General features: G+C 40.2%; 2 protein-coding genes across 2 annotated transcripts in view; one reads left to right on the forward strand and one right to left on the reverse strand.

Annotated features, from left to right (window-relative positions):
* Window positions 1-620: 620 nt before the first annotated feature.
* Window positions 621-15609, reverse strand: PPAT (phosphoribosyl pyrophosphate amidotransferase). The gene is made up of 10 exons (XM_068680384.1): window positions 15543-15609; window positions 11891-12097; window positions 10402-10514; window positions 10165-10310; window positions 8870-8942; window positions 7603-7754; window positions 5205-5332; window positions 4707-4928; window positions 4148-4268; window positions 621-2755 (listed from the first exon to the last, which is right to left on the reverse strand). Exons 2-10 carry the CDS (start codon window positions 12092-12094, stop codon window positions 2580-2582), a joined length of 1335 nt encoding a protein of 444 aa, XP_068536485.1. The 5' UTR covers window positions 12095-12097; window positions 15543-15609; the 3' UTR covers window positions 621-2579.
* Window positions 15610-17273: 1664 nt separating this feature from the next.
* Window positions 17274-18711, forward strand: part of PAICS (phosphoribosylaminoimidazole carboxylase and phosphoribosylaminoimidazolesuccinocarboxamide synthase) — a 39250-nt gene continuing 37812 nt past the window's right edge. The window contains exon 1 of the mRNA XM_068679356.1: window positions 17274-17676. Coding sequence (XP_068535457.1) covers window positions 17289-17676 — 388 coding nt within the window. The 5' untranslated portion in view covers window positions 17274-17288. The remainder of the gene's footprint in view (window positions 17677-18711) is intronic.

The raw sequence follows: 18711 nt of genomic DNA on the forward strand, positions 1-18711 counted from the left end.
CATTTACAATCTGTTCTACAGACAGCTTCAGAGATGCTGATTGAATTCTGCTTCCAGCCTTGTTAAACTGTTCACCTACGTGTATGTCCGGTAGGAAGGGCTCCTCACATCTAACACAAGAGCTCAACTTGCCCTTTCTTTTGAAAATTTTTGTTTTTTTTGAGGGCAGGAAAGAAGAAAGGTGATAAATGTTAAGTTTTTCTGTTTTCTCTCACTTCTCCCTTCTAATGTAGAAGGGGGGAGGTCAGAGTGACTGCACCCAGTTCTGTTTTCTCCATTTACTGTCCAGATTATAGGACTGTTAAAAAAACAAACTAACTAACAAGCTTGCAAATTAGGTAAGATCTAAATACCTCTCCTAATATGTGGATCTGGGCTTTGGTGAAGGGCATGATTCTCACAATGAAAGAGATTTTCCCATAAACTTGACTGCATGTAGATTCTGATTGCACAAGAACCTGCACAAAGTTCAGTCTTGACTTCCACAAAATGTGCTTAAATGCTTTCTTGAACTGGGACTTTTGTTTTGTGATTGTGTATCAGGCACAGTTGCTACAGATCCCACATAAGAAAGCTCTCTTCTGACTTTAATGTCAAGTACTGTAATTCTCCACTATGTGTAAGATTGGGAAGGAAGAATTTCTTAAACTTTTATTTTTCTTTCTTGTTGCAACAGTGTCACAAACAATTGTAAGGCCAAAATATACAACATTAAATAGAAAACCTAAAATTAAATTTCTGGTATTCAGTGAAAAAAACGAGGTATACAAAATATTTTTACAATTGTGCGTAAATTTGCAATATTTTTGAAAGGTGCTCTTCCCTTTCAGGTAGTGGTTCGTTGTGAAGTGATCTTTATGTATACAAGTAACCGTAATCGTTACTGATTAAAACATACAAGGCATTCAATACCTAATGGTTCTTCAAAACTTTTTTTAAGAAAAAACATTACATTTATAATAACAGCAGTAATGTAGGAAAATAAGAGTATACCCAGAACAACTGATAACCTTCAGTTGATCTATCATTCTCACTGTTAAGAAAGCGACTTTATTTTTGAGTTAAGTTTGGACACTGACATCTATAAAGCACATATAGCTCAGACTTCAGAAGTTGTCAGGATTTGTCCTGAAGAACACAAGATGTGAAACAGAAAATAAAACAAATGGCACTGCCAAAGATTTTTCTCCTTCCACATCCTATTACCATCTGGTAAAAGCACCTGAAGAGAGGTGGACAAAAACCTGGAAATGAGCTGGCATTGTGCGCTTGCAGCCCGGATGCCAACTGCATCCTGGGCTGCATCAACAGCGCCACAGCCAGCAGGGGGAAGGACAGGATTGAGCCTCTCTGCTCTGCCCTTGTGAGACCCCACCTGAAGTGCTGCACAGAGCTTTGGGGCCCTCAGCACAAAAAGGACATGGACCTGTTGGAGTAAGTCCAGAGGAGGGTCACGAAGATGATGAAAGGGCTGGAGGCACCTATTTTATGAAGACAGGCAGAGGGCTGGGGCCGTGAGCCTGGCTCTGGGGAGACATTACAGCAACCTTCCAGGGGGCTTAAAAAAGAAGGTGATAAAAATGATAGTGACTTTTTACATAGGCACATAGTGATAGGACAAGGCGGAATGCTTTATAAAACTAAAAGGGTAGATTTAGATTAGATTTTACAAGGAAATTTGTTATTGTAAAGGTGGTGAGGCACTGGCACAGGTTGCCCAGAGAAGCTGTGGATGCCCCATCCCTGGAGGTGCTCAAGGCCAGGCTGGATGGGGCTTTGGGCAGTCTGGTCTGGTGGGAGGTGTCCCTGCCCATGGTGGGGGGTTGAAATTAGATGGTCTTTAAGGTCACTTCCAACCCAAACCATTCTACAGTTCTGTGATTTAGAGCGGAATTCAAAAAAAAGAATTTTGAAGTTATAAACCTAAAAAAAGCTTTTGGCTGAGCATTTCCCTGAGTATTCATTTTTTCAAATCATGTGCTAGACCTTACATTTATAGAATCTGGAAACTTAGTTACAAAGGGCTTGATTAATAATAGCCATTTAGTTATATATGCAAAAGTCAGGTACTTCTATTTTTAAGAAATCTAAGCAAGAACTGCTGAGGAAACAAGAAGACTCTTTAGAATCTGGTATTTTTTTCCAAAACAGGAAAGCAAGCTTCACATCCTTTTTGCTTAAAGGTTTAGATTAATTTGAAATTACACCACATGACCGATAATTTGTACTTTGTGAACAAGTCTGACAGGGATATCTCACATTTGAGGTGAGACTGAAACAAAAAGCTCTGGCATTGTTACATAATTATAAACACTTTGGTTTTTGCAATATTTTATGAGAAAATAGAAGGCACGACCGTACATCAAAACTATATGATTTTGTATTTCAATCTGCTTACATAGTTTTCGTCAGCACAGACTCTCTAAGTCTTTACCAATAAAGATGTATTTTACTAACAGTAATCAGTCAACTATAATAAGCTTTACATATTACCTAAATGTAAGAAGGCTATTAGCAAGAAGGCATCTTGGCAAAAAGTACATTCAACAATGATGAACCCATGTGCATCCACTAAAAATTCACCATTCTAGCTCTACGGGATATTCTCCAGTGAGACATGCAGTACAATGACCAATCTTTCCAACACGTGATTTCTGGGTTTTAAGGCTGTTCTCATTCTCTTGTCTTGCTCTGATGCTTTCTTGCACAGATGATACCAGCCCTTCCACGGAAAGGTAGACAACACTGTCTGCCCCTAGAGGAAATAAAGAATTCATCTGTTAAAAGCTGCGATAGTGTACCAAATGTGATGCTCCTAGGAAATGCAGTCGCATTGTTGTATGGATTACGATGCAAGGTGAATAACCTCACCTAGAAAATGGTTATGAAAAATTACAAGATCATAACAAGTCTTGCCCTCTCAAATTATTTGCACAGGGAGCAGATTCACTGAAATGTAGACAGAAGGTGCTGAGTTGGGGTCTGTTAGCCGAACATACTGCAAAAATTCAAACAGAATCCAGAGTGTGTCTTAAGACCCTCTGAACTCCCTACGGTGGTCGTGTGGCTCATGCTTCCCAATCTAAACACCTAGGACTTATATACTCTTATTGGAACTTGGAGGAGCAGAAGAGCATCATGTTAAAAAACAAAACAAAACAAAACAAAACAAAAAAACAGCATGCAGCTCGTACAGCAGTAGGAAAGACAGACGACAGCCTACTCAGATCATTACCTTATCAGTTACACTCACTGTTTTGTGAATGAATACTTCTTAAATATGAGATACGACAAACTTGAAGTATTTCAACATGCCTTCATGACAATAATTTTGGGGAAAAGAACTCATTGCAAGATTAGACAAAGTATTTACACAAGCACTCTTAGTTTAAAGTTTCCAACCACAGGTATATTCTTAAAACATTTTTTAAATATTTTGCAGCACAAGAAGCTATAGAGCAGATCTTCTCACTCGCAGAACTTCACATGATTTCTATTACTGATATCCCCATGAAGGCACATTATTTACTACATCACAAGAACATAAGCTGTTGGTTCTTTGTTCTGCTGTAAACATGACTCATTCTAGAGATTTGAGAATGTATTTAATTAACATTCTTTGATTAGTTTCAAGTGATTACTTTCAAAGTAAAGTATCATGTAATGCAGTTAAAATTATTTACATAAATTTAAATTTGTAGAAACACCAGTGGGCATTTACAAATTCAGAACAAATTTTTATGAATGTCATAGAAGTGAAACTGCATTAGTTTTTCATTATGCAACAGATTCTCACCATTTATTTTCTTTCTGATATTTTCCCTGCAGTAGCTCTGTGTTGTAAATTTTCCCAGCAGAAGCGATACATATCGGAAAGCTGTGTTATACTTTATTTGTAACTTAGGAAATTACTCTAATGCTTTATATTGTTCAAAGAAATATAATGTACTGTGTTAAAATACACAACTAAGTTGGTTTGATCCGTAGGAAACAGTCAATGCAGAGTTCTAATGTGTCAACTGTTATGATTTTTTTCATCCCGTTTTACCACTCTCGCCTTGTTTTGTTGTACTTTATTTTGATGCAGTCAATAAATGCCTACAAGCGAAAACTCTCAAAACAAACAAACAAACAAACAAAACTTTACCTATATAGTTTGCAAGGTCGTGAAACTCAGGTCTGTTGGCAATCAGTTCTTCTTTTGTTGGAATGTTTATTCCCATGTAACAAGGAAACCTTATGGGAGGTGAAGCCACACGGATGTGTACCTGAATAAAAATAGTTTCAAAAGAGTTCTATGAAGTGAAGGTCAGCAGATCATAAGTAAATATAAGTCCAAGTTATACAAAATGATTATGAAGAAAGGAACACAGCACTAGACTGAAGTCATGGAAGAGTTAAAATAACATTTTTTTTTCAGATGCCAATGCAGGAAGAGAGATAAAGACCATTTTAGATTGTACTGTTACAATATTTCCTAATATTAGGATAAGATTTTGCTTTTCTGTGGCATTCAATCCTTGATGCAGATGTTTCAATTTACAAAATCAAACATCACACAAAATATTTTTGCTCCACTAACAGACTTGCACAGTCTATTTCAGTTAAAAAATACGAGACCCTCCATCAATCTTGTATTTACATCTGTACTGTACTGACTAAAAACAGTCAGTGTTTTTTTTTTTACTGACTAAAAACAAACTTACCTCTTTAGCTCCTGATTCCCGTAGTAGTTTTATGATGGGTGAAATGGTATTGCCCCTCACAATCGAATCGTCAATGATAACAACTCGCTTGCCTTTGAAGTTGTCAGACAGAACGCCAAACTTCTTTGCAACACCAAGCTGCCGTAACCTCATATTTGGCTGGATAAATGTTCTTCCTACATATCGATTTTTACAGAGTACTTCAACGTATGGTAGTCCACACTATAAACAGGAGACAGTTAAAAGGAATAAGTATCTATAAAACTGGTTATTCTCAGTTACTGTATTTCGAAGCAGCCATTGTATTTAATAAGGACTTCCCAGTAACCAAAAAACTTTGGAATACCTTAATATAGTGGAATAATGACAAAAAACAAGTGCACATGACTCAGTAGATACAAAGCTTCATCAGTACCAAACTCCAGTGGCGCATACTGAAATACTCCATTACAAAAAAAGATACGTGTAAATGTGCTTGAAAAAAATACAAACACAAACCTTTTGAGCGTAGCCCAGAGCTGCTGGGGTTGCAGACTCTGGAACGGTGCTGACTAGGTCTGCTTCCACAGGTGCTTCAATAGCAAGTTGCTGACCGCATCTCCTCCTGACTGAATACACCATTTGACCTAAGAACAGCAAGAAGAGCTTTTCCTAGTATTCATAATTCAGATTACCTTTGTTTGCTGTATACATTTCTGTGGCAACTTGCGGGCATAGAAGTCAGTGAGAAAAGCTCCAGAAATATGAAGCAGTCATTCACATGAGGTAGTTTTTTAGTTCTTCCCATAATGTCATATTCTATTCTAACATTCACATTCATACCACTACATAGAGTTAAAATCTATTTTGCCCTTATCAGGTAACTAAAAGACTTGTGGATGTTACAGGAGGAAAGAAAAAGAAAATTATTCCTGTGACATTCACAGTGTGCATATCCTATGTTTAGCTGTTTTCTTAAGCAAAGTTTGTGCAATCATGCTGTCTGCCTGTACTGTTACAACTTTGAGCCAGTCGGTGAACTTCACCCCACATTCAGGAAGGTAGGGAGAGGCTGTGGTGTAATGACAGGGTATGTTTAGGGATCAATAGCTTCAGCAATCTTAACGGCTGGAGAACAGGCAGTTTGAGACAGCAAGGCGTCTCCTGAATCAGCCTTCTTTGTTCCTCCTAAGTTGTTTACATCCCTCAGGACTTCATAGTCAGGAGTCCGATGTTATCACCAGCCAGGGAGCTCGTCGACCCCTGTGGCAATACTCCCACATCTCCCCCTTTTTTATTAACAAAGAAAGCACGATTAGCACAAATTAAGACACAGAGAAAAACTATCAGCCATACTAATCCTATCTTTAACAAACTTTGTAACCACATCCCTGGGAGAGGCAGGCACTGAGTGCTGCCCAGCGGGGAGCTCTGGCTGCCCCTCCAGCTCCTGGAGCCCCAGTTTGTGGGTGCTGCATATACCAGCAGGACCCTCCCATTTTTTGTTTTTTTTTGGTTGAGCTGGAAGCTAAAGCTCTGAGGAGAGTGCTGTGATCATGTTGAGGCAGAAGTTGAGACAGACGGACGGACCCATTGTGCTGACACCCATCTTGGACCAGCTCCTTTGGCCAGTGAGAGGTGATTGTGTACACGGGTATTCTTCTCTCAGCTCAATGCTTCTTTCAGCTTGACCTTCCTTTCAGCTCAGGTGCGTTTCCTTTCAGCTTGCTGGGTTCATCTTCGTGAGGCGATTAGTGTCCCTGTTCTTGTTCTGCTAGCCTGTCCCTGTTAATTGATTTTTTGTTTTTGTCCCTGTTCTATTATCTAGTCCCTGTTCCTGTTCTGTTAGCCAGTTCCTGTCCTTCTGGTCCCTGTTCTTCAGGTCCCTGTTCGGGTGCCATTTATGGTGTAATGACCACACGGACACCAGGGTATGTTTAAGGATCAATAACTTCAGCCTCCTTTATTGAGGACAGGCTCCCTCATACCATTAGCTCTACAGCGGTACTTTCCCACTAGCCATTCATCGGTTAACAACTTTGCTCGGCAACAGCAAACATTTAGCAACTTCCATGTTTTTAAGAGTTGGAGAACAAGCAGTTGGAGACAGCAAGGCATCTCCTGAATAACCTTCTTTGTTCCTTCTAACTTGTTTACATTCCTCGTGGCTTCATCATCACCAGCCCGATGCTATTGCCAACCATGGGGCTCCTCGACCCCCATGGCAACACTCCCAGAAGAGGCCTCAGGAGCTTTTAAGGTCCTAAAAGTCTGGGACCAGGAGAGGGAACTGAAGGCATTGTGAGATGAGGCAAGGTAAAGATTACAGAGGACGTTACTAGGGCACATGAGAGAAGTGAGGACAGTGCTAGGTATGAGCATCTTCGCCAGTATCTTGTCACTAAGGCAATTTTCAGGGGCTTCTACTGAAGTAGTAATAAGGGCATCAGACTGACAGCCTCAAGTACTTGGATAAAGCATAGATTTCAGTTATATTAAAAGCATCTTCCTGAAATAACCCTTTCTTGCAAAGAAAACACTAAGATGAAGTTGTTCTGCAGATTTTATTTCACAGGTCTGATTTTTAAAAGGCTTTCCAAGAACTAATACAGTTCCTTCCTTAATGCTCTTGATTTTAAGGGTTATTTCCTCTACCTTAGCCATGTTTGTGGCTCTTTTCATCCTTTCCATAAGGCTATACAGGCAGGCCTGACTGAAGCTGTATACACAGACAGGAACAGAAGAGTTTTATGTCCTCAAGAACTGTGCAAGCCTACCCAGTCCCAGCCCTGCTCTGGAAATTCATGTTCAGTGTCACCCTGGTATGATCCCCGACATTTTGTAGAATCAATTGTCCTTGAAAATGCAATCTCCCATTATTTGGGAGGCAGTGGCTTTGTATGTTACATCTTCTTACCTTCAAAGATACTGTCTGGTCTTGCAAAATAAACATATTCAAAGATGCAGAACGCTGATGGATCTCCTTCAGGTCGTGGTACCACATCCAGCGTTTGGACATCGTACCTGGATATTTTAACAATCTCTCCAGGAAGGACTTCACGGTAGTACCTTGAAAGAGAAATACAGCATTTAGAAATGTCCTGAACCTCAATGGTAGTTTTAAAATATAAACTCTATTGATAGGAAAATTGCTTTTGAACATGCTAATATGGTATTTTGCTTCTATCTTAGGATTTGATCTAGACTGTTTAAGACCAACATGCTAAGACAAAACAGCCTGAATAAATATCAGACAATAGTAAATTAATATTCTAACTAGTACAACAGAATTATGGTATTATTCCCATATGTGAGATGTAGGCTAGTGCAAAGAACACAGAATAACATGCCTACAATAAAACATCACAGAATGGAATGAGACTAGTAAAGCGCAGTCACACTGTTTCCTGGTTTTGCTCTACATCTCTTTTTATTCAGTGCTTGTGGTCTTAATGCAGTCTTTCAATGCTTTTTATTTAGAGGATCCAAATGTACATATTAGTGTTGTACCCAAATGCACTTTTTAATGTTTGATTAGGAAATTAAATATACTTCCTCATAACCATTCCTCCTTTACTTATGTTTATTTCACAACTGTCTTCTATTCCAAACTTCCTAAGACTTGTTTGACATCTCCCAGTGAGTATCCCACCTTTCTTTTCAGAGTGTCTTAGCTAGGGAGGTAATGTGAATGTCATCTCTTCTGTTGGCTCTAACTTGAGTTTCCACACATGGAAATAATTTCAAGTGCCTGTCACTTTTCTAAAATGAGGCCTGTCAGGCAGCATATGCTGCATCTCAGGTGAGTGCAACCTGTGAGCTACCAGTGCAGCCTTTTCTGTAGCTGAAAGATTATTTTATAATACAAGAATTCTGCTGCTAACTAGGCTAAAACTAAGAAGTATACAGACAATTAGATTTAATGCAACAAGTAAGAAGCATCCTTGAAGTTGTCTTTACCATTACTTTCTGAACACATAATTACTTAGCTTCCTTTACATTAATCCAATCAAGAAAATAACCTGACAAAAGACAATTGGCAAAAAAAACTCCAAACAGCTCAACAAACTAATCCTTTATGTTTTTCACCTTGTTAAAGATTATGATATTTGGCAGTTTGAGGTTTAATGTTGAATTGCTGCCTGAGGAGAGCTTTCAGATAAAGTGAGAACTGGAGCACTTACTCTGCACCAATAGATAAAAAGCTACAGGATTCAGAGGAGACTACCCATCCTTCTGTTTCACTGTTATCCTTTCCTGAAATAAAAGATTTCAGTTATAGTTAGATTCCACAATTCTTGCTACCATTACCACTACACACATTGTATATCTTAATGCAGTACCTGGCTTGCTACAGTTTAGGTAGCCAAGTACACAACTGCAAATTGTTGTGAGTTCTAACAATAAGGTTTAGCATTCCAAAGTTTCTTTAATATTATTTAAGAAAATGAAAGCATCATAGACTTGTTCTAGGCAGAATAGGAAGTAACAGCCTCATATCCATGGTTCACAAAGAAGAGACAGTTCAGATGTGATTTCTGCAGTATTTCAGACTTGCCCAATTCTAGTTCAATTGCTTTAGATATACATAGTTACTTTTATTTGGACAAGAAATTCCTTTCTTTTCCTATGTTAAATGCATCAACAGATAGATCATTTGACTACAATGGTTACTGAATTGAACTCCAAAGAGTACAGGCACAGGACAAATTAAACCACAAAACAGGGTATTGGTGTTTGATAATAATCTTGATAATTTTTCTCTTGTTTTAATTTACCAGGTTTTCCGAAGCTATGAAAGCATTTACTTGTTTGCCTTTGAATTATTTTATTTTCAAACAAATGAACAGATTTTAATCTCACTTCAGGGAACATGTTGATTTGCAGGCTAAACAAGAGCTCCAAGGACTTTTTCCCATCAATTGATTTTATAGTGTTCCATTACCAAACTAAGTGTGAGTAGGAGTGCTTGGAAGTTAGAAATACATTGCCAGTTATTCAACACTTTTTCACCATCATATCACAGCTGAAAGAAAACAGACTTGTTTCTGGGCTGGATATAGTCCTGGGCAAATAGCTCCTGGTGGCTCTGCATGAGCAGGCAGGCTGGAGCAGGTCACCTCCAAGGTGCCTTCCTACCCCAGCTGTGATTCTGTTCATCCTTGCTTTCCCATTGAGATGGTAAGAGTTTAGTTAGATTTTCACATATATTCTATTACAGTTGGCCTGCCTAATTCTGACACTGTCAGCAGGCAACACGGATTCACTTTTGCTGGGAGCAGAAAAGATGTTTGCCAACTTCCTACAATTTTTTCCTTACACCACTTTTGTTTTGAATTTTAAAAACTGAGTTTTGCATTCCTACTCCCACCTCAGTAAATGCAGCTGTAATTATTTATATTGATGACTTAATGCACAAACTATATATATATTTAAATGTGTATATGTATGTGTGTACGAATATATATGTATGGTTTACCTTTTCCATTCATGTCCCCCACTGGAATAAGACGACCAATGCAGAGTGGACGATTTCCATATGGATCACGTACTGCATAAATTATGTCTTTATGCATAATTAGCAACGAATAAGAAGTTGGAGTTTCATTCATTAAATTTTTTATTCTGCAAGGAGACATAAGTGAACATACTCATGTGTTGTATGCCATGCTGAGAACAGATTGCTGTTCTTGATTCTGAACTCTGTCCTCCTCACCTTGCTACCCAATCGGCAGTGTCATCATTTTCTAGAGGAGGTGTGAAAGCCAGCAGCTGGGTGATCAATTCACTGTCAGAACTGGTCGACAGTCCTACACCATGCCGCATAAGCTTTTAAGACACAAAACAAAAGTGTTACCAGCACTAAAAAAAAATGATCTCACATAACACTGCTTGGATTTTAGTTTAACAATACCTTTGTACAATGAACAAATGTTTTCAAACATATCAGTGCTTTAGATGATTAGATCATCATAAAGTCAACTTTCAATATGTAAAAGGAACTGGTACAATCATCTATGTCTGGAACTGCATTTCTCCCTTTCTATCTCATTCTTTCGCTTCATGTGCAGCCAAAAGTATTCAGGACATAAAGTCACATTTGGGCCATTTAATCAACTTGTTCTGCTTGCTCTGGGAAGAGAGGTAAAATATGCACGGCGGAAAATATGAAATTACCTATAGAAGATACAGAAAGAGAAGAGAGACATCAAGACAGAAGGGTGGTCAGGGCACAAAGCAAAAATAAAAGAGGTATGAAGGAAAGTGGAGTGGAATTAAAAAGCTGAAATCCCACATTTTTTCCTAGGGTTTGCTAGACCAGGTCAGTCAAATTGTTCTATCCTGGTTTATTTATGCTTCTAAGGAAGATGAGAATCTGCAGTGTATTCAGCCAACTATTAACAAGCCATTCAGTGCTGCATGCACTACAGTTACTGGATTTTATCTTTAGAAGTCATTCTAAATCTCAAGTAACCTAGATTCTCCACTTTCCGTCTACATTTCCTCCCCACTGTTTTTTTCTCTCATCCATTAAGTACGCTTGTTAATCTGATTAAAGATGGGGTAAGTTACTTTAGGCATGTCATATGTTTGCCTTGCTGCAAAGCAAAAGTATGTCCTCTAGCTTTTGGATGGAACTTATGATAGAACAGATTTCACAATGAAACATCTGCTAGATTTTAAACAGGTTCTTTAACACATACCCTTGCAGCCAAACACACTACAAAATCTGGTGTTTGATGATCTCCTTATGTGTTTATGTCCTGACAGTGCTCATGATGAATTTTGCAAGCCAGAAATACAAATAAAGACAATATTCCAAACAAGAACATTTCATATTACAATTACTTCACCTTATTATTATGCCTCTCCTAACTCTAAGCATATGATTTTCTGCTTCTGTCAGCCATAACAAATGAGAGCTTCAAGCCAAGATCCCCTGTTATGGCTGAGATAGTTTTCTCACTTGTCAAACAGCAATGTGACCATCAGTCCAGAGGACTGGTGAGTTTTCCCCTGTGACGGTTACAAATGCCTCCTCTCTCCAGGATTTTTTTCCCCAAAAATTATCTATTTTGATTATGGTGCTTCTTCACTACACCAAGCAGTTTGGTATTAAGTACACATCATAGCAAAGTTTTTGCTCATTGCTGCCTCATACTCAGACATAAATGATGCTGGAGCTTCCCAGGGGAGATACTGACCTTCCTCCTCAGTCGCACGGCATTTGTTAGCTCACCGTTGTGTGCCACAGCGATCTTGCCATGAAGAGTTTCTACAACAAAAGGCTGGCAGTTCTGCAGCTCGGAGATCCCGGAGGTAGAGTACCTGGTGTGCCCAATACCAAGGTTTGACACATACAGCTTCTTCAGGCTGTCTGCATTGAACACGTGATTTATAAGACCCATTCCCTTTGGGAGAAAAAGAAAAGAAAATTGTTCTGTTTTGTTTTTCTGGCAACTGGCTCATTGCTTCTTGTGTTTGTTTTTGGTACTGCACTAAAACCCTGCAAGAAGGGGAAGTAACCTGAAAGCCACAGGAAAGAAAGAAGCTGAGTAGGTATCACAGTGCTGTGTCAGATCCCATTACTGCTGTTTTTAAAAAAAGCATTATACATTGTTGTGCTGAGGGTTTTCACAGAACGATCTATTCCCTGACTAAAAATGCATTTTCTGAAAAACACTACTGAACTGTTGTGGTGTTTAAAGAAGAAAAAAAAAAGTTGCAAGAAGGAAATTCTACTTAGGGAATACTATTTACAAGTTAGCAGTATATTTGATTTACTTTTATACTGGGTCTATGACAACATTTATCAGATTGCAGTCATTCCTGCCAATATTAGGAACAAAGCTTTTTTCTAGAGCTTTTTTTTTTTTCTGTTTACTTGAAACAAACTTTTCATACATCCAGGTTGCCTTCTGTCTAAAGCAGAAATGCGTCAAGGCTTTTTAGTGAGCCATCAGGAGCTTCTTTTGGCAACAAACACAATTTAGCAGCAAGAATAGTCTGAAAAAAAAACACACCTGCACACAGAGAGGAAATCAAGACTGGATTCCAAACCCTCCTACAAGCCCTGCTTTTTCTGCTGCCTGTTGAAAGTATTTACATCCTTCTAAGCCTCAGTTTCCCTATCATGCATAGTAATTGTGATATACATGAAATCATACATGGTAACAACACTCCTAGGATCTGCACAGATATACGGGAGAGACTGGAATGTCATGAATGGTTCCATAGCCTATGCTGTGGGTACAAGACAGTGGGATGAGACAGAGAAGAAGTAAATATGTTTTCAGAGCTCAATCAAAGCAGCTTAAAGCCAAGCTTTAGGATATTTTATTCTGCAACTGGTATAGAGTCAGAATACTGAAAGGCTGTGTTTGCATGTGGTTTTAGGATATTTAACTGTCATGTCAAAAAACTGGTGCCTCAAACAGTCAAACTAGTATAAGTTTACTTGAATGGTTCAGCAAACTTTGTGCCAGATCAAGTATCATCTGTTGTCTCACAGATGACATGAAGCTTGCCCAGAGTCTGTATCATGTACAGAAATATAGTCACGTTCTTTTTTTACTTTGGCCAGTTTTATCCTGACACATCTGGCATTTCACAGGTCCAATGTCAATGGATGTGGCTATTTGAAGCATTGCTATAGCTTAAACAAGCAATGCTATTTTAAAACAGAATTGCTGACACAAATACATAATCTTTAAAATGCAGCTTGAAATATTTTGCTGATTTAGATTGCTGGTGTGGGACAGTGAACATGAATTGCACCAGTATAAAGAGTTCCCAGTGAAGACGATCTGACATCTGTATTACATGAAGCCTGGTACATACCAGAACATGATAATATAGCTACTTCAATATAGATTTTTCTGCATATTCAAGCATGCAAAAGTCAGACAAAGCCTTTCTGCTATTGACATCACTACATCTATACAAGAGATTTAAGTTTTTCCACATCCTGAGCCAGTGCAGCTATGACACTAATGTTTTCTTGCACAAGTCTAGCTGAAAGGCTCCAACAGACAAATCTGGATGAGTCTTCTGGGAGAGTTTAAAACAATGGATTAATAGCCTTTGTCAAGGGCTATAAATCCGTTGTCAAAGGCCAGCAACAATCAGAAAGGAGCACATACCCGTGCCATAGGCAGTACAGTTCGTACTCTAATACGTGCATTGGCTTAAGCCGTTGACAAAGGTGAGTTTGCAGTAACCCACTGGGTTGTAAATTGATGCAGTGAGCAGCAGGCACCTTTTCCATTCTCTTGTCTCTGCTAAGAATAGTCAGCCGGGGGTTGGAGGACAAATGGACACAGTAGCATCTTCACTGTTTTTGTTTGTTTGTTTGTTTGTTTGTTTTTATGATCTAGTTTATAAGTCAGACTTGTAAACTTATTTCCACTGGTGTAACAGATCCAAATGCTTGTTACATTGGCATTGTTTCTAGGATTACACATCATATCTATTGTACTCCACAGGCTCTTTATTACACTGTGGTTATTATGTTTTTTAAAAGTGATGTAGCTGAGAAAGGTATTTCAAGGATATAAGAAACCATCACACGCTTTGCAACTCTTAAAATATCAAAGCTGATACAATGATAGTCAATTAAATTCTTAGATGACAGCCAAGTATGTCAGCTCACTAACATGGAAACTCTACTGCTTATTGTATTGGCTGCTACAAGTTCATTCTGAGAAATATCTTTTACTACAGGATTTATCTTTTAAAGCTCACTTTAAAAGGAAGTTGCAATTTCTGTTAACCTTAAGGAAAGCTGAAACCCAAGCAGGAGCGGGAATGAAAAACAGACAACACGGTGCAGTAGTTCAGAAAACTGGCATTTAAAAGTGTGTAGGGGGGAGGATCAGGCTGCAAGTAACGGATAGGAGGGGGGGAAATTCCAGAAGAGGCGACAAACATGACGCTCAAGAGACAAGACTGTGCACGAGGCATTCAGCAGTCACACATTTATACACATGCTGCCGCAACAAAATGGTTCTTACTCTTACACTGATTTGAACAGCTTAATTAATCTCCCTCAGAGACCCCTGAACATGAAAACAAATTGCTTTCGGACTGTGGTTAGAGAGTGCACTGGCATCAAGAACTGCCCTGTGGTTTTGTCTGCTGAAATAGTTTTATTTCCTATATGCTGCTCTTCCAGTGCTTAATAGGCTGATGATAATTTTTTCCTGATCACTATTCAAAACAGAATGAGCAAAACCAGTCTCAGAAAATGCAGGGATTCTCCAGGCATAATACTTCAGAGGCTGTGGCCATTTTATGTTTGTTTTTTTTTTTTTGTTTGTTTGTTTGTTTGTTTTACATCCCTGGGGATTCTCTCAGCTTGAGAAAGACTGGGTGACCTTCTCAGGTCTCCATTCAATCATTTATTTTGTTCATTTTCACCTATGGGTACAGTAGCTTCCACTTCCTTGATTCTCACTAAGCTAAGAATGTCATCCACTTGCTTGTGCAGAACCTGTAACTATTTTCCTTTTCTCTTTCTCAAGCTGTGATGAAGTCTTCCAAATCTCTGGAGTTAACACTTTAGCTGCAGGTTGACTTTGGTAACTACTTTTATAGGAAAACAATAGCCTGATCTGGACCTGTGTGTCTGCTGCTGTGTGCATGTATACAACCAGCAGGGATAATGTTGGCATATCTGTTTTAAACGTGTACTTAAGTCAGAAATTGCACAAATAACAGAATTAGATATTAGCACTCTGACAAAGCAAAAAAAAAAAAATCAAAACATGATGCTTCCCCTCTTTTTAGCTATTCAGTTTCCTCACTGAAACAAACTGTGCATCTCAGTTGGGCATCTACAAAGCATTTACATTTTACCTTGTGCACTTTGAATGCCTGGGATGACTCTCCATCACTTGTCACAATTCCAGCGCTCTCCTGGCCCCTGTGGACAAAATACAATTAAACATGAAATGCTTTGAATGAAACGCTGTACCATACTATAGATTGGTGGGTTTTCCCATTCTTCACAAGATGAAATTTTAATGTATGTTTATTTATTGTTTCATTTCACATGCTTGTAATCAAAACTGGTTTCTTGCCTGTGATATGCTTTATTTGCAAACAGTCACATAAGGTTTGTGCCTAAGCCCACTGAATTCAGTGGGAATCTTTCCATTAATAAGCACTGGCTCAGCCTCTTACTGCAGTCCGATTTCAGTGTAGGCATAAAATAACAGCAGATGCTTAATCTGCAAAGCCACTTTGCAGTGCTGGTACTCCGGGCTCCAGCAGTAGGCTCTCCAGCATTACTGCATTTCTGTCTGGGTTTGGGGCGCTTTGTCTTAAAACTGCTGCTTTTGCTTAAGGGAATGCATTGTCTCTGTCACTGATCACCTGTGTGAAAGCTTTTGAACTCTCGCACTGAAGCAATCAAGCAGGCATTTGCACAGCTAGCTGTGGGAGGATCGCCATAGGGGTCGACGAGCCCCGTGGCTGGCGATAACATCGGGCTGGTGACGATGAGGCCCTGAGGAATGCGAAGAAGTTAGGAAGAACAAAGCAGGGTGATTCAGGAGACGCCTTGCTGTCTCCAACTGCTTGTTCTCCAACCCTGAAGACATGGGAGTTGCTAAATGTTTGCTGTTGCTGGGCAAAGTTGTTAACCGATGAATAGCTGCTGGGAAAGCTCCGCTTGTAGGGCTGCTGTATAAGAAGGGAGCCTGTCCTCAATAAAGGAGGTTGAAGTTATTCATCCCTACACATACCCTGGTTGTTTCGCCACAACGAGGACATTCCTAAACACGTTTATTTTAACTCAGGAAGATTGCCCCGTCTATAAACACAAAGACTGGTGTTAAAACTAACTGATTTGCTGCATCCAGTGACTTTTAATTCAGTATTGCAGACGGTTTCCATTTCAGTATCGATGCTGTCCCTTTAAACACCTCCACAAGGAAGCGGTGAGAGAAGCAGGCATCCTGAGTGAAGGGCCTTTGCAAGGAGGCAGCTTACATCTTCCTTGTAGCGCTAATGGCAAAAAGTAAGCACAAGCAGAAGGGAAGCGCAAAAAGCTTATGCAATTTCGCCACTTTGGCGAATCCTCCACAGGCGAGCGTTTTATTAAATCATCGCTCAGTAATTAATGAGCATTAACAACGCGCGTGGGCGGCCCCCGGCTTTAAAACACCCCCCTGGCAGGAAGGCTCGAGTCGTGCCCACGCTGCTGCCACCCACCCGCACTGCAGCCTCACGAGGAGCCGCGGCGGTGCCCACGCAGGACACCCACACAAGCCCATCCCCAGCCCATTTTTCCACACAGGTGCTGCTCCTCCTCAGAGGACGCCAGAAACACCCGTGTTTTTCGCCACGGTGGCGATGCCACCACGGTTTCTCGCGTGAGGCCGGGGAGACCCGCGGGCTCCTGAGGCGAGATGGCCGCCCAGGGCTCGGGTGGGCTCCGCGGGGCTCCGGCCGCCCGCAGGCCTTGGGGCCGCCCGTGCTCGGGGCCCGCAGCGGCTCGGGGCGGCGCGGCGGAGCGCGGCGCTGACAACCAGGCGCCTGGTTGCCTAGGGAACCAGATCTTGGCTAGAAATAGTGAATCATTTCCAGGTCACTTTCAACATGGAGTGTGGAGTGGGGAAGCACTGGACTGAGGAGGAGGTTAAAGCCTTGCTAAGCGTCTGGTCCGAGAAAAGCATCAGGAAGCAGCTCCGCGGCACGCTGAGGAATAAAGGGATTTTCATCTACATTGCCAAAAGGCTGCAGGAGTTGGGAGTTTGCAGGGATTGGAAGCAGTGCCGGGCAAAGTACAAAAACCTCAAGTATGAATACAGAACGGTAAAATACGCCCACAACTCCGGGGATGCCACTAAAACCATGAAGTTTTTCCACGACCTGGATGCCATATTGCGATATGAACCTGTCCTGCAGTTAGGCGCTGAGGAGAACGGCAGGTGCTCCGCGACCGAGGCGCGGCTGAACGCCAGCCCCACCACAGACAGCACCCAAGGTAAAAAAAAAATAACAAAACTCTTGCTATTTCCTCTCGTTGCTTCAAACCAAACAAACGCACGAACCAGCCAGGGCAAACAGAGCCAAAGCCCAAGTTTGCGGCTGAGGCTGCCCAGCCCCGGCAGTGCTGCGAGCAGCGACTGACTGGATGCGCTCCTGGCGCAGGGCAGAAAAATGTTAGCACCCACCAGTGTCGAAGCCTGTAAATACAGCCTAATTCTCATCAAATCATCCTAACGTTAAAGCCTCGGCAAGAACTCGCTGCTCCTGCACCGAGTTCAAACCCTAAATTAAGGAAAACTGGCTGGTTTGGGTTTTCTTTTTCCCTTGACATTTATTCACAGTACTTTGGAGTCGGGTTTAGTGGAGCTTCAGCTCAGACATAAACTTAAAGAGAAATGAAAGCTAATGTGGAAAATGTCATGAACTGTTTTCTGTGGTAGAACTCAAATTTCCGATTTTTACCCCTACTTAAATCTGAAATTTCATTTACAGAGAGGACAACTAAAGGTAAATTAAATTATTTGGTAAGCAATTAACTTATTTTTTTAAGAAACACAGGATGTTTTAATAACTTCTCATGAAAAACTGCAATATAGTAAGGAAAGTAAAAATGCTCGTGTTTATGAGAATATTCAGAGGCAAAACAAGTAAATCCCACTGCTTTTATTCTGAAGGGTTTCTTACCGAATTAGTTGCATCCCTTGTTTTATTCAGCCCTCTCTCATATGCATTTAAGCTGTGCTTAACATTTCAATAGGGTCAATCTGCTATTTGACAGCACTCAAATCTCCTCATGGCATTCTAAATGTCACCAAAGCACAAGACCCAATAATAGTTCCGAGTATCAAAATAATATGGCTAAAAAGAGAAATACAAAGCTTAGCTCCCTTTGTGCCCACAGTATGTACCTGTTTATGTTACCTAAGACTGTGAATCTTTTCTTAAGAAAAACAACACAGAATTAGTATCAGAGGAGACTGCTAAAGGTGCTGGACATCGAGCTTGCCCTTGTACTCTTCCAAGGCTCACT

This window comes from Anas acuta, chromosome 4 (genome assembly GCF_963932015.1).
Source record: "Anas acuta chromosome 4, bAnaAcu1.1, whole genome shotgun sequence".
Classification (NCBI taxonomy): Eukaryota; Metazoa; Chordata; class Aves; order Anseriformes; family Anatidae; genus Anas; species Anas acuta.

Bases quoted from the DNA above. Each gene is read 5' to 3' on its own strand.
- PPAT (XM_068680384.1), bottom strand. From the start codon at position 12,094: ATGGGTCTTATAAATCACGTGTTCAATGCAGACAGCCTGAAGAAGCTG. The intron at 10,515-11,890 runs GTCAGTATCTCC...GTGTCTTAAAAG, and splicing joins CCGTGCGACTGAGGAGGAAG to CTTATGCGGCATGGTGTAGG. The intron at 2,756-4,147 runs GTAAAGTTTTGT...TATTTCCTCTAG, and splicing joins CGACCTTGCAAACTATATAG to GGGCAGACAGTGTTGTCTAC.